Genomic DNA, 14,752 nt, shown 5'->3' on the forward strand with positions numbered 1-14,752 from the left:
CAGTCCTTCAAATGTCCCGATTTGACACAAAACCAGCGCTTTACCTTACTCTTCTTCCCTTTCGATTTTGAACGCGAGTCGCTGTGCTTACTAAAGCGTCTTTCTCTAGAACGACCTCTAGCCATCATTGCTTTTGATGTAGAGGTTTCTGAATTTGACCTCTTCCTTGTCTCTTCGGACAACGAAGCTCCAACAACATCATCAAATTCAAGGGTTTTTGATATGCTAAGACTTATAGAAGTAACAAAATGATCCCACGACTCGGGCAATGAGCATAATAAAGTTATAGCTTTATCTTCTGATTCAAATTTTACTTCTATACTTTCTAATTGCACCATGAGAGTATTAAAAACATTCAAATGATCAGTAATAGCTGTACCTTCCTTCATGCGCACACTGTACAATTGTCGCTTCAAAAGAATCCTATTGGTCAAGGATTTTGTCATGTATAACTTCTTAAGCTTTGTCCACAAACCAGCAGCAGTTTTCTCTGACACGATGTTAAATAAAACATCATCCGCCAAACACAGTTGAATACCGCTCAGAGCTCTTCCATCCAATTCATTCCACTCATCATCTGTCATGGTGTAAGGCTGTTTGGATTTTCCCAACAATGCCTTCGCCAGGCCTTGTTGCACAAGTAGATCATGCATCTTCACTTTCCAGATTTCGAAGTTATTTTTTCCATTGAACTTCTCGATCTCAAAACGAGCACTTTGAGTTTTTGCCATGTTGTAACAAACAAACAATCTCCAATTCCAACTTTTTAATAAATAAAGTTAATATATAAAAAATGCCTTTGCCTTATACTACACTGCCTTTACCTTATCATAAAATCCCTCTGCTATACAAATTTCAGAGTACAATTAAAAAAATTGCAGTTTTACCAAAACGAAAATGGATTGGCGCGCCGAAAATGGACCTGGTGCTTCCTTGACAGCAGAAGATTCACGCCAATTGAAAAAACAACGTAAGTGACAAAATTGGTGCGAGTATACCCGTCGTTTCCGCGCCAATTGGGATCCTGGCGTACTGGCACGAGTATTATCCTCGGGACCGCGCCAATTGGCGCGCCTGTTCCAACATAAAACGCGACTGTTAAAATTGGCGTGTCTGTTCCTGAAGAGAACGCGCCAACAGCCACGCTCCACCTTCCGCAACAATTTTTTGAGATTTCTGAAAACACGCACCAGCTCCTCAACGTCTTCGACAACCTTCAGTGTTTGACCGATTCGGCACCAGAATGTTCAGAGAGGATCATTCTAGCGCTGCATTCATTCTAACACTGCCGAGAGATTAATTGCCACGATGCTCCTTCGCTCGAACCACGAAGAGCCACACTACCGCCACAACTGCACCACCGCTCGGCCAGCACCACAGTCACAGGAGTATCCAGTTCCACAACCACCTGTAGATTATGGTCCCGCCACGCCTCCGCTACGCCGCTCTGATACCACTGGTTAGACTAAACAAAGCGCAAAGGAAATATAAATAAGCATACACAACACATTTAAAAATCACACAAAACTGTAACACAGAGATTTAACGTAGTTCACCAACCAATCTGGGCTACGTCCACCAGAACAAAGGCATCGACAATCTTATTATTCAAAGGAGATTACAACAATTCTAATTCCTCACACATACTCTCAGCTCACCCTATTTTCTCTACACACACATATCCTCAACGGATTTTACATTTCCTTTATAGCTGGAGTATAAAACTGAATCATAAATTCCCTCACAACAAATATAGGATGCATTAACTCCTCCTCAAAAAATATTGGAGCTAATATAGCAACTAATCCTATTGTTGTCACATACATGAGATTTTTGCCCAATTTAATAAAACCGAAAATCTCAACAGAGATCTACTCCCCCATGATTGCAAGAGTTGCATTCTCCTCTGACATTCATGCCGCAAATAATTACATGATTTATCTAACGAGTTCCCAAATGTAGTCAGTGATCAAACTTGAATCTCTTACGCACTGCGGGTTAAGAATCAATCCAAAGCACATGGGAATTCCTACCACCTATGAATTTGGGCAGTCAACATAGAAAGCAGGGTCTTCCTTCAGATAATTGAATAGCACACTAGAGCGTCTCCTTCATAAAGTCAATGGTTTTATTCACCAAAAATTCATGGCTCTCTTGAAGAAATTTGACAGATCTCACACCCTTGACACACACTGTATGCTTGGAAGCTAGTAAACGCAAGCACAAATAATCTGCCACACTCTGTCATGGATCCGAAACTAGTGACGTGGGTCGCTGCTTTGAAACAAATTCCCACCTCACAATCATGAAATTATAATAAACGTGCCTTTAACACGCCCCTATTTCCATCAGCCACTAAGAGAGCTATTTTCTTAGGAGCCTATCCTTGGCTAGTAGAGTTATCCTTTCTCAATCTGTGCTTCTGCAGATGGCGGTTTATTGGGCACTTTTATTCTTCCTTCCGGCAAGCATTATTCAAAAGATGACCAAGGTCACGACTAACTTTATCTGGGATGGAAGTTCAGAACAGAGAAAGATTCACCTCTCCAAAATGGACAGTGTTTCAGTGCCAAAGCATCTGGGCGGTTGGGGTTTAATGGACTTGAGGGTTTTTGGCAAGGCTCTTTTGTGTATGGATTTGGTGTGCATGGAACTGGAGGAATTACAAAATTTTCAGAGACTCAAAGGCCCCCTATAATTCCATTTTGCAGCGCATCATTTCAATTTTTGATTCAGTTCCAAAAAAGCAGCCCAACAATTCGGGGCCCTAACATGTCTATGGCCTCTTATCTATGGCTTTTTTTTTGGTGGATATGATGTTCAGCATGTGTATTTTTGAATGCTTTTTTGCCACGATCTAGAACCTGTTCTAGATGTTTTGGTTTATTGGTGGATCCTGTTATCCACAGTTTTTTTTTGTTGTGCTGAGCTATTTGTATTTCTGTTCTAGATGCTATCATGGATATCTGTTTCTCTGCTTATCTTCAAAAGATGTCTTGGTACATTGCTGCTCAAGCTATCCTTTTTGTATCCTATCCCGGTTTTTATATTGACTCAATATAATCTATGAAAGCTTTTTCTTCTGAAAAAAGAATAGTGGACAGTCAAAATCACACGCAACAGAGATGTATAAATAGAGATCAAACAATTATCACAAGTTGCAGTTGCAACTTGAAAAACGAGTTCCACAGTATATGAATTTCTAGGCCAAAGGATCACACATTCAGTGATCAATTTTTTTTTTACACTCAAAATAACGATACACTTTTACACTAATCTATTTTCCTCACACTTAGATGTATAGATCTACACAGGAAGGATTACAAAAAACACTCTACACTGACAAGATCTCAAAAAAAATAAAAAATCTCATAATCTAACACAATAGACTATTCTATGCACACATTATTATCTTTTCTAAAAATGCATGATCACAACCCCTCTCTTGAAAGATTCGGGATGAAACTGTTTGAGATAGAGAGCGCAAAAAGAAATTGCACACAACACAAATTACACTTCAATATATTATTGATCAGGACAGTTATAATTATATAAGACATAATACAATGACTTTGACACCTCTAGATAATGACTCTAACTCATCCATTGGAAACGACTTCTAGGCAGACTCCTCATAAATCCTAATAACAACTACACATGACATGGAAGCATTACTTCCAATAGAATATCCACGAGGCGTTACAAGGCCGGTATGAATATTGCAGAGAACTTAATGAAATCCATTCAAGAGATTGTGTCGTACAATGTAATTCAAGTCATTAATAATAACGCTGCCAATTGTAAGGTTTGACTGGCCGGTTTGACAAGTTCGACCAGTGGGTTTCACTGGTTAAAACCCTCCTTTTTTGCCTTTTCTTTTCAATTTAACAGAGTTTGTAAACACTCAAGCAAACATTAAGCCAATTGCAAAATGTCAAAGCAATTTGGTTACAAAATTGAAGCTCCATGCAGTCAATTTATCTAAATTTATTTCATATCAGTCAATGTTTACCATACCTACCTCCAATACTAGTATCCTTCTACATAGTAACTACTACGACTGAACAATTATCTATGGTTACTATTCTTGAGAATCTCAATTTGTATACCATACAACACAGAACATTACAAAAACAATATTAAACGTTTAATTCATCATTGCTATAAATTCCTCGAGTCGCCACACACCTCCATTGTGGAAGGAGGTCCCTTGTACAACTAAGCATGTCAACCATGGTTCGATTCAACTCAAAAGAGCCAATCTCATGTTTAACAAAGCATGTGAACAACGCACGCGAAGGTATTCAACCTGAAATCGAGCATCGATCATCAACAATGTTAGGAATCCTAAGTCGAGTATGTTAATATAAGGATGTGACCTATCCATCCATCAAACCTCTATATAATTAGTATTAATTATTAATTTAACTTTTATTTTAAATTTTTTATTTTTCAATTATAATTTTATTTTAAAGAATTTAATCACTTTAATCTAAACATTATATTATATAAAGTTTCATAACGTTGCTTCCATAAGTGTTTTTTCAATTTTATTTTTATCTGAAATAATTTAACAAAATTGACATAACATTACATAATGTTCTACAATATTGTGGCATGGCCATACTATATTATAGAGCACTTCTCAATATAATAAAGTAATTTTTAAAATATTCACAATATTCATCAAACTAAAATAAATCTTAGTTTATATTTTTGAATTAGACTATAATTTCAAAACTTTATTTATTTCCTTTTTAATCCCATAATAATAATAATAACAAAAATATATTGCGAAAAAAAAAAATGAACACACTTCAATATTGATAAGGTCCCAATTGATTTTAACATAAAGATAAAAAAATATTGTTAATTATGACAATAAGGTGTTTACTTTATAATATAAGTTTTAAAATTTTAATTTAATTATTAATAATGATTAGATGGATCACATAGATTTAAGCTCTACAAAATATTGTAAAATAATTCAAGTAGCAATCACATATCAAAGATTGAAATGTATCTTAAAAGAAATTGTGTCCTTTCTTCTATTTTAATTAAATTCATTAATTAATAGAATATATATATGAACATGATATTTTTTTAATGATGATGATGATAATGAAAGTCCTCTAATATTAATATGGTCTATCAGACTTTAAGTAAGAAATTAATACAAACTCTAGAACATACTGTTTTTATGATTTAAGAGCAGAGATTGAAATGTATCTTAATTACGTCCTTTCTTCTATTTTAATTAAATTCATTAATTAATAGAATATATATATGAACATGATATTTTTTTTAATGATAATGATGATAATCAAAGTCCTCTAATATTAATATGGTCTATCAGACTTTAAGAAAGTAAGAAATTAATACAAATTCTAGAACATATTGCTTTTATAATTTGAGAGCAGTGAAAGACAATTCACCAAACCACAGTACTTTTTGTTATCTAGTGTAACAAGGATTTCCAAAATTAGAGCAATATAACTATAAATTACAAAATATAAAAAAAATGTTTTTCATTAAACCCTTCTCATTATAAATTAATGGAATATATATATATATATATATATATATACTTTTGCTATTACAAATTAATAATTAAAAAAAGGGAATCCCTTCCATTTTAAAGACCAAATCATAATGAACATAAAATATTGTCCTCTCTTCAGAGTTGTGTGCATTTATAACTAAGTATGATTACTAATATACATATTCAGATGGCAAAAAGAACTCCCAATCCACGCTCATCCCACACCAGCTCCTCGTGGACATCAGGTTTTGCCTCGATCATCAGTAGTCTTGGGATTTTTATGATATTGTTCTCTTAGAAACTTTCAATCCACCACGAAGTTTAATTAAAAAGAGAGAAAAATAGAACATCAACCCATGAATGCTCGAAATTATTTTAATTTTTTTAATAACTATTTCGGTTGATTCCAATATGTTTTATAATAGAAGCATCACATCTTTAAATATATTACCGTACATAAAAATATTATGGAATACCAAAATCTCAAGCTAATAAATCCAAAAAAACAAATTTGTTTATAATCACATCAAAATTAATCTTATAATCAAATCAAATCTAACCTAACAACTATGAAATAACAAAAATTCAAAACTACAATAATCTTACTCACGTGCAAATCCGGTTTTAATAAAATAAAATTTACAACAATAAAACCATATTATTAAAATTAAATTTTAATAAATATCAAACTTGAAAGTATCAGAGTATTGAAAAAAATGATAAATTAGAATGACATCTTCTAATATTTTAAGCATACGTACTAAAATAATGACATGCACAAAAATCCGGTTTTGGAAAAATGACGACATGGGATTACATCCTTGTAAAAGATGACACGCCCAAATATTTGTAGTTGTTAGGTGCAACATAGTTAGAGAGATGGCCCTTCTATATCTACAAGTCAAACTGAGGATATTATAGGAGCAATATGTCTATCCAGAGCATTCATAACTTAAACCCAATGCTGTTTTATTTAATTTATATAAACAGTAAGTTTATTTTCTTATTTTTTAAAGTTTAGCCTAAGACCAGTCAATTCATAATTGGTTTTCATATTATTTTTTTAATATGGTAATGGAAAATATAACATCATAATTGAAAATATAATCGACTTTACAATACATATAAATTAAAAATTACATTTCATCTAATATTAAAATTTATTAAAAGTTTCAGGTTGATAAATAATATTAAAATTTATTGAAAGTTTTAATGATTGATCGAAGTACAATTAAATCTGTAAAAATCAAGTAATTTAAAATAAAATTAAGTTATCCAAGGTTTATTCTTTGATCTAGTTTATGTAGAAGAAAACAAAGAAGCCATAAGAGTCTAAAGTTTATTAGTAGCTATCGGTTAAGCAAACTGTTAATTTTTTTTTGACAAAAATAAAAATAATAGATATTAAAAAATTGATTAAATATTTTAAAATAAAATAATATTCGGTAGTTAAAATTATTATAAAATTAATTTATAATAATTTTTAAGATAATAATTAAATTACTTATTTTTCATATATATAAAATTTGAATCTATAACTTTGTAATGAATGTCTTAACAATAAATTTATTGAGTAACAACTAAATTTTAGTAATAATTAATTTTAAATAAGATGAAAATAATGGAGAAAGTTTGTTTCACAGTGGTGTGTATCCTAAATTAGACTTAGTTCCTACTTTTTAGGAGATGGTCTTGATCTCCCTAAATTGAATATAAACTTATTTATGATTTAATGATTAATGAGATCAAGAGGAACTACTTGGGCACTCTCCATATGTAACTTGCAAACCTCTGAGCTGCTAGTGTCAGTCTGTAAGTTTCATTCCAATTTGTCTTTCCATTTTTTAACTTGGTATCAGAATCAGTGAGCCTTCATGGCTAGATTGAGAGCCTTGGTTGCTAAGAGCCCTTGTGGCCACGACTAAAAAGCATGTAAGCTTTCATGGCTGAGAGCTTGATGGTTGATTCAATAGTTTTCTTGTACATAACGCTGACATTTTGTGAATAACTTGATCAGCGCAATTGTGACGAGGAAAATTCATGTTGATTAGTGCTGACGAATAGTGATGTTAGTTAGCGCGACCTTTAGTAAGGTGAAAGGGGGTTTGTTTTTCCCTGTTAGAGGCGGCCAAGACCAAAAGTATTTGTGTTGGTGGTCTTGTCTACTTTTTTTAAAGGCCATTTGTCTAGACTTCGATCCGTGGCATCTAGATCTGGAGCTCGATCCGCAAATCGAGATATTAGAGGATCTCGAGTGACATCCGTAGATCCACTGTTTGAAGATACGGAGTTAGATCCACAAATCGATTGCTGGAGGATCTGGAGTGAAATCCACAGATCGATTGCTTGAGGATCTGGAGGTTGATACGTAGATCCACTGGTTTGTCAAAATGAATAACATCGCAGAGATGAACCTTAATGAGATAAATAGGCTTGATGGTTCTAATTACAACAACTAGAAGTTCAAGTTGCAAACAGTTCTCGAGGTTTCAAGTGTATGGACAATTGAAAGCAGAGATGAAGTAAAGCAGATTATAGTTGGAGGTACCACAACCGCACCAGTTGAAAATTGGGATAAGAGGGAAAATAAAGCAAATTTGTTGTTGAAGATATCAGTAAAAAACAAAAAAATCCCTCATATCTGAGAATGCAAAACTGCTAATGACATTTGCTTGACACTTAAAAGATTGGATGAAACAAAAAATACAGATTGTCTGTTGTTTCTAAAAAGTAGGATTCTATCCATCAGAATGGAGGAGAATGAATCCTTTGCTGCATTCATCTCACAGAGTAAAGCATTGAGAGACAAGTTGGAAAACATAATGGAGAAAGTGTTTCATACAAATCTCGTCAAAATTATCTTAAATGGTATGACAAAGGATTATCATATGTTCATTACAGGGCTTGAGACGAGGGAGAAAACTCCCACCTTTGAAGAGTTGATAGGGATTTTGATGCAGGAAGAAAAAAGGTGTATGAATCTAAAGCCTCAAAATGCAAATCTGACATTGGTGGCGAAGAAAAGTTTTTCGAAGGGAAACCAAGAGGAAGACAGAAAATCGATGGTCCATCTCAAAAACATCCATTTCATGGTACGCCATATGCTAGAAATGACTCAAGAATTAAGTGTTTTTACTGTGGCAACACTGGTCATATTGCTATAGATTTTTATAAAAAGAAGACTTATGAAACTAGACATAGACACAAGTGTCAAAAACTTCGTTTGTGGATTCTGTAGAATCCATTCATATGAGAGGTAATAAACAGTGGTATGAAAACTTTGAGGCCAACAATGGTGCTAACATCTACCTCAGTGATGAAAAAGCATATCAAATTAAAAGTTATGGAGATATTCGTGTGATATTTCCCGATGGTAATATCAAGCTCATCTAGAATGTCATGTATGTACGTGGTATTAAGAATAATTTTTTCTTTGTCTCCATGATTTCAGATCAAAATTTAAAGGTATCATTTTTCAAAACATAGTGTTATAATGGATTTGTTGGATCATCAAAAGCTAAGTCGCATCAAGTCTACGAGTTTGAGGCCTATATGAGTTGAATATTACAAACATGCGACATCAAGCTTTAACTTCATTGACTATGACAACATAGAATATTTTGCATCAAAGGTTTGGTCACATCAACCTTCATGACTTATTGCTACTACAGAAACAAGGTATGGTTGATGGACTTCCTGGATTAAGGAATGAACATATTGATTGTGAAGGTTGTGCACTTGGAAAAATGCACAGGGATGAATTTCCCTATAGATTAAATAGGAGAAACAAAAATATACTCGAGCTTATGCATACTGATATATGTGGACCCATGTAGACAAGGTCCTTAGGTGGAACTTATTATTTTTTCTATTTATTGATGACTGCACAATATATACATAACTATACTTTCTTACAAGGAAAAGTGATGCTTTTGAATATTTTAATGAATTTAGAAATATGGTTGAAAATAAAATGTGGAAAGACATCAAAATTCTCCTTCAGATCAAGGGGAGAAAACATCCTTGGAAACTTCATCAAATATTAGAGAGATCATGGGATAACACATCAGTTTACAATACCCCACACTAAAAAAAAAGTGCCATTAAAAAAAGAAAGAACACAACTCTGGTGGAATGTGCACGCGGCATGATGAAAGGTAAGAATACATCCAATGGCTTTAGACCAAAAGCTATTAGTATAAAGTTTACTTAAAGAACAAAAGTTCAACTAGGTGCCTTGATCTCAACACTCCATTGAGGCTTTATATGGTTTTAAACTTGCAGTCCATCACTTAAGCGTATTTGGTTCTAAAGATTTTGCACAAATTCCTAAGGAAGATATGAAGAAAATGGATGCTAAATCTATAAAGTTCATATTTGTAGGGTATTGTTATGATTTGAAAGCATATAAGATGTTTAATCCATATACTAACAAGGTATTTGCGAGTAGAGACATTATTTTCCATGAACATGTTGACGAAGAGAATAAGGAAAAAAGTTACGAGTGGCACATGCCTTTACCGATTGATGACAACAATGATGAAGCCAGAGACAAACATTTACAACAACAACAAAGTGAGGAACCTAGTGATGTGGACACATTCAACAGTCGAAGTCCACTCAAAAGAGAGTGAGAAATCACACAAGACAAAATTGAGGCAAGTCCGCTACCAAGGAGATCAGGTAGACACACTCACTTACTTACAAGGTACAAAGATTATGCTCTTATGACTAGTATTTTAAATTTTGTGGAGCCCATGAATTATAATGACTGGAGGTCAGATATGAAAGAAGAGTACGAGTCCATAATTAAAAATAAAACCTAGGAATTAATTGAACTTCCAAAAAGAAAAGATCCCATAGGTTGTAAATGGATATATAAACTCAAGTTCAAAGTAGATTGCATTGTAGACAAGTAGAAAACTAGGTTGGTGGCCAAAGGGTACTCGCTGAAAGAAGGAAATGATTATAAAGAGACTTTTGATCCTATAGCTAATTTAAATACTATTAGGATGTTAATAGCTCTAGCTAGAAAGTACCATTGGAGTTTACACCAGCCAGATGTGAAATTTTCTTTTCTAAATGGAGAATTGAAGGAAGAAGTATATTTAACACAACTTGATGTGTTCATTAAAAAGGTGCAGGAACACTTGGTTTGTAAATTAAAAAAGGCGTTGTATGGATTGAAACAACCTCCCAACAATTTGGTATGAGAAAATAAACTCTTTCTTCTTACAACATGGTTATAAGAGTGAAAATGATCCAAATATGAATACCAGATTTGATTCAAAATGGCAAATTGTGTTGATTTCAATATATGTTGAGGATTTAACTACTATAACTTATGATGAATTGGTTGAAGAAATTAAAATGCAAATGTCATAGGTATTTGGAATAAAAGATCTTGGAGAACTACATTATTGTTTGGGTCTTGAAGTCTGGATGGATTATGGCCAAAAGTTTGTTACTCGAGGAAAGTATGCCAGGGAATTATTGGAGAAATTTAGAATGGATCAATTTAAAGTTGTTTCAGTGCCTATACAACAAAATGTTAAATTTCAAAGTGGTGATGGTTCTAAAGGGGTTGAGTCAATTCATGACAAAACCTCTTGAAAATCATTGGGTGGAAACAAAAGGTGTGCTTAAGTATCTTCAAGGAACTATAATTTTGACATTAAATATACCGATTCTTTTGATGTCAAACTAATAGGCTATTCAGATTCATATTTGGTTGGAAATCTAGATGATAGACGATCTATAACTAGGTATGCTTTTAATATTGGTTTCTGGGTCATTTCGTGAATCAGTAAAAACTTAAAAGTAGAGCATTGTATCTTTATCACCAACAAAACAAAAGCATCAAGTTGTATGTGCAACCACTTGTGAAGCAATTTTGTTGAGAAAATTTCTTCATGATGTAGGAAAAGGACGAAAAGATGCTAGAGTGATCAAATGCGACAACCAAAGTTAAATCAAGCAGGCAAATAATCTTGTTTTTCATGAAAACATAAAACACATTGATGCTCAATTTCATTTTGTTAGAGAAAAAGTTCAGTCCAAAGAAATTTTTCTTGAATATTGTAACACCTATGAAAATGCAGTTGATATCTTCACCAAGCCTCTTGGGAATATTAGATTTGAATTATTTAGGGAGATGTTAGGTGTGCAAGCGAATCCTTTCTCCATTAAGGGAGAGAGTTGTAAATAATGGAAAAAAAAAAAAAAAAATTACGATTGTGTGTCTTAAATTAGAGTTAGTTCCTATATTCTAAGAGATGGTTTTGATCTCCTTAAATTGAATGTAAAATTATATATTTCTGATTTAATGATTAATGAGATAGCGAGGTATTGCTTGGGCAGTCTCCAAGTGTAGCTTGCTCACTGTGAGCTACTAATATTAATGTGTAAGTTTCATTCCAATTTATTTTTCAATCATATCCTTTTCCATTAACTTTAAGTCACATTAACTTCAACTCACCTAAACAATCTACTAGTTTATGACAAAACAGATTTTACCCTAAGTATCTTATATCGACCCAATATTCGTCAAATTAAGCCCCTCGGCCTACAGTTTTTTTGTCCTTGTTCTAAACTAACTTCTACACTCTCTTTATGATCCACAAAATCTTCAAAATATCTCTTACCAATCCTTAATTCTGGCTATGACTCAACTTAATTCTAGCTATGACTCAACTATATAGAGAATATCCACATGTTTTTTTCCAACAAACATCCCTCATATGTAGATGAAGGAATTCGATCCTCGTTTCTAAAATCATTTCTCTATTTTATTAATAATATTCTCACAAATTCTTTAATTAAATACATTTAGTTATTTCGCTTGAATCTAATTAAGATAAATGAAAATACCTCTTAGATCCAGGACTTTTGTCATACAGAATGCTCATCCATCACTTAAATCTCTGCAAGGTTCAAGACTTGTTGAACGAAGCTGTAGAAATTTTTGTCTATGGACGAGTATGTGTGAGTAACTAGCGTAAAATAATCTCTTCAAGGTTAAGGACATGTTAAACTAAGTCGTAGAAATTTTTGTCTATGGACGGATATGCGTCACAGTAACTAGCTTAAAATAATTTGAAATACACCGGTACATTCACCACGTTACAAACAAACAAAAAAATTTAAAATTTAAAATTATGGGTGTGAGTAACTAGCTTAAAATAATCTCTTCAACGTTCAAGACTTGTTGAACTAAGCTGTAGAATATTTTATCTGTACGGATATGGGTCACAGTAGCTAGCTTAAAATAATTTGAAATACAGCGGTACATCCACCACATTACAAACAAACGAAAAAATTTAAAATTTAAAATTAAGGCCCGGTAACCGTTTTTTTGTTTGACTTAGTTTAAAATTTTCATTTGCAGTAAAAGAATTGGAAAGTTCAGAAAATTGTCAACATTTATTTTGTTAGAAGAAAACCATAATCAAAATACTATATAAATAAAATATAAAATGTTTAACCATTCTAAAATTTCAGTAATAAAGCTAAATTAACATCGAGCCATATTTATGCAATAAGTTAAATTTCATATTACTTCAAAAGCATAAAGTTTAGACAGCAGTTTAGCATTGAAATAGAAACTATAAGATCCGATGTCATGTTACGAAATAGATACTACATAGATGCCCGGAATCCGGATCACATGTCCTGAAATTTAAACTAAACTTAATACTAGTTACTTCTGCTAAATACTTGCAACAAAAATTCTTTCGATTAATGACGATTTTGAAAATGCATATTCAAAATTCAGAAATACAGCCTCCGCACTGCAACACAAAATAATTAACTTGACATCAGTATTCTCTTGACGAGCTCCAAAAATTGTCAAATCACTGTTACCTTCAAGTAGAGACGGCAGCACCAAAAACGTCGTTCAAAGGCGTAGTGGAAACCAGCGAAGCCCATAGCAGCTCCAGTGCCTAATAATTATAAAATTATAATGTTGTTAATGTATAATGATCTTCCCATTAACAGCATTATGAACCCAAACTATAAACAACAATAGTATCTCCTTACGTCATCGGGACCGACACTCGCGTTTCGCTCCACCAAATCGGATAAATCTTTGACATTGAGATTATTGAGCAAGTTGAGGCTGGTGATGGTTGACGAGGGAGAGATCTGCAAGTCATCGGTGATTATGAAGGTAACCGTCTCCTTCACATATCCTCCCCCGCGGCTTCCACTTCCACTGACTCCTGCGCCATCAGTTGTATCTCCCATGCAAGGGTCCTGCAATTGCACCCGATAGGTCATATTTCTGCCGCAGTAACACCTGCCGCCACTCTGACTGCTCATATAGTGCGTATCGCCACTGTACAGGTTACCGCAAAGGTAATAGACTGTGGGTGTGGGTGTGGGCGCGGGCGCTGAATCTGCTGCCTGTATTTGAAGGAACTCGTTAGATAGGGTAGGTATAACCTTAGGCTCCAGTAAGTGGGATTTCTTGGCAATCATAAACATAGTCTGAAGCTTGTCTACGCTGTCGTAAAGATTAGTGAGGCAGCCGATTCTTTTTGCTTGTTTCAACGCTGAAAGCAATTTGAGAACAGAACCCGTTGGCAACGTGAGAAAGCTGAAGAGAAGATCGACAAAATCCTTTCCTGCCTCCGCATACAATATCTTCCCACTTTTCTTGTTCACCAGAACCCTTAAACTCATGCACCTAGCACTTGCGCTTGCCATCTTCTATCACTTCACAACTCCGAAGGAAAAGCTGGTAACCGAGTCGAACTATAACGTCAACAACACGAAATTATTGTTGTTGTCGATTTAAAGAAAGTGGTGGCAGACCTCCAAAATTTGAGGACATTTTACTGGAGCGTCAATGTACTTCGAGAATGATGCGAATCTCGATCAACCATCATTTTAGATTTTGCTTACGACCACAGATTTTCGAATTTAATACAACATGTGGCGTGCACACGTTCATTGCCTTTATTAAAGGCCGAGGTATGTGAAAATATAATCGAGAAACCGATTGATATCATAATCAAGAAATCATAATCAAGTTTTTAGGTACCAAAACATAGCCGTATGCTACTGTATGACATGTATAATCCAGTTTTTAAGTACCAAAACATCGCCGTATGGTAATGTATGATATGTATAATCAATGTTTAAGTACCAAAACTTGCCGTATCGTACTGGTATTACATGTAGGGTTGTACTTGGACTGTTAAAAGG

The 14,752-nt window shown here is 33.8% G+C and overlaps 1 protein-coding gene across 1 annotated transcript; it reads right to left on the reverse strand.

Moving 5' to 3' along the window:
* Nucleotides 1-883: 883 nt before the first annotated feature.
* On the reverse strand, nucleotides 884-14,251 carry LOC149181984 (uncharacterized). Its single transcript, XM_089414418.1, has 4 exons — nucleotides 13,583-14,251; nucleotides 13,420-13,485; nucleotides 1,305-1,465; nucleotides 884-1,214 (listed from the first exon to the last, which is right to left on the reverse strand). The coding sequence occupies exons 1-4, from the start codon at nucleotides 14,249-14,251 to the stop codon at nucleotides 884-886; spliced, it is 1,227 nt and encodes a 408-aa protein (XP_089270544.1).
* Between the last annotated feature and the right edge of the window lie 501 nt (nucleotides 14,252-14,752).

This window comes from Pinus tabuliformis, chromosome 3_2 (assembly GCF_031772625.1).
Source record: "Pinus tabuliformis cultivar Carrire ecotype Pingquan chromosome 3_2, CPIR1, whole genome shotgun sequence".
Taxonomy (NCBI): Eukaryota; Viridiplantae; Streptophyta; class Pinopsida; order Pinales; family Pinaceae; genus Pinus; species Pinus tabuliformis.